The following is a 1112-nucleotide window of genomic DNA, read 5'->3' on the forward strand; positions in this document are numbered from 1 at the left end:
CCCCCCCCCCCCCGGTGTCAGACCAGCGGGGAGGGGGACAGGGGACAGTGAGATCCCGGAGCTGGTCCGGGGCGAACGTTCACTTTTCTGACGGCGAGCACCCCAGCCCTCACTTGACCAACAGATGTGAGTCAAATCCTCAAGGCCCGGGGTTCCAGGGGTTGAGTGGCTGGATGAGAACGCTGGGGCTCACTCCCCACGGAGGACCTGTGAGAGGCAGTATGCCGGACAGCCCGTGAGGTCTCTGGCCCTCTGGGACCCTCTGAGGCCGGCCCTCCCTTGGCCTGGGAGCTCGGACACCTGAGTTCAGCTTCTGTCCCTCAGGCCGCCCCCGGCCTCCCCTCCTGGTACCCTAGCCCCAGTCCCCGCCCCGGCCCTCCCCTCAGGGCTGCCCCGCCCGCCTCTGGTGCAGGTGTCGTGGGCGTGTGCTTGGGAGGCTACCTCATCGAGACCACGGGCTCCTGGACGTCCATGTTCAGCCTGGTGGCTGCCATCAGCAGCCTGGGGCTGTGCATCTTTCTGCTGTTTGGAGAGGCCCAGCGCGTGGACCTGAGCCCTACCCATGAGGACCTCTAGCCGCCTCGGCCTGACGGTTCCCCGAGGACCCAGTGCTGCCCGCCTCGGGGCGTCGGGCTGTGTTGAAGAGCCTCCCAGCCCTGATCCCGGGTGTGTGAGCAGAGGGGGACGGGCCCCAGCAGAGCCCGGGCAGCCCTGGTGGGCCTCAGTCTCTCCACCTGCCAGTGAGGTGATCGCTCCCTCCCCCGGGGTTCGTGGGCTGGCAGGGGTGAGTGGGATTGGTATTTTGAGTAGCAGCTGCACTGTCACAGTCTGTCCCACGTAGGTCTGCGTGCCCACGTGGTCACTGGGTGGGAGGGCTGCCTGTCTGTCATCACAGGGGCAGGGGCACCACCCAGCTGGACTCTTCCCTCAGACCTGCTCTGCTTTGCTTCTTGGCCCTGGGGCCAGATCATTCTTCCTGGGGGGTGCCGTCCTGTGCACTGCGGGCTGTTTAGCAGTTGGCCCCCGCCTACTAGGTGACCCCCTCCGCCAGTGATGACAACCAGCACTGGCTTCTGGCCTCACCACATGTCCTCAGGAGACTGTGCCTTGGG

The 1112-nt window shown here is 66.5% G+C and overlaps 1 protein-coding gene across 1 annotated transcript in view; it reads left to right on the forward strand.

The window, feature by feature from the left end:
• SLC17A9 (solute carrier family 17 member 9) overlaps positions 1–576 on the forward strand; it is a 12232-nt gene extending 11656 nt beyond the window's left edge. The window contains exon 12 of the mRNA XM_040459868.1: positions 387–576. Within this exon, the coding sequence (XP_040315802.1) occupies positions 387–576 (190 nt within the window). The remainder of the gene's footprint in view (positions 1–386) is intronic.
• Positions 577–1112: the final 536 nt, after the last annotated feature.

The sequence above is a fragment of the Herpailurus yagouaroundi genome, unplaced genomic scaffold (assembly GCF_014898765.1).
Source record: "Herpailurus yagouaroundi ecotype Mexico unplaced genomic scaffold, PumYag 246, whole genome shotgun sequence".
NCBI lineage: Eukaryota > Metazoa > Chordata > Mammalia > Carnivora > Felidae > Herpailurus > Herpailurus yagouaroundi.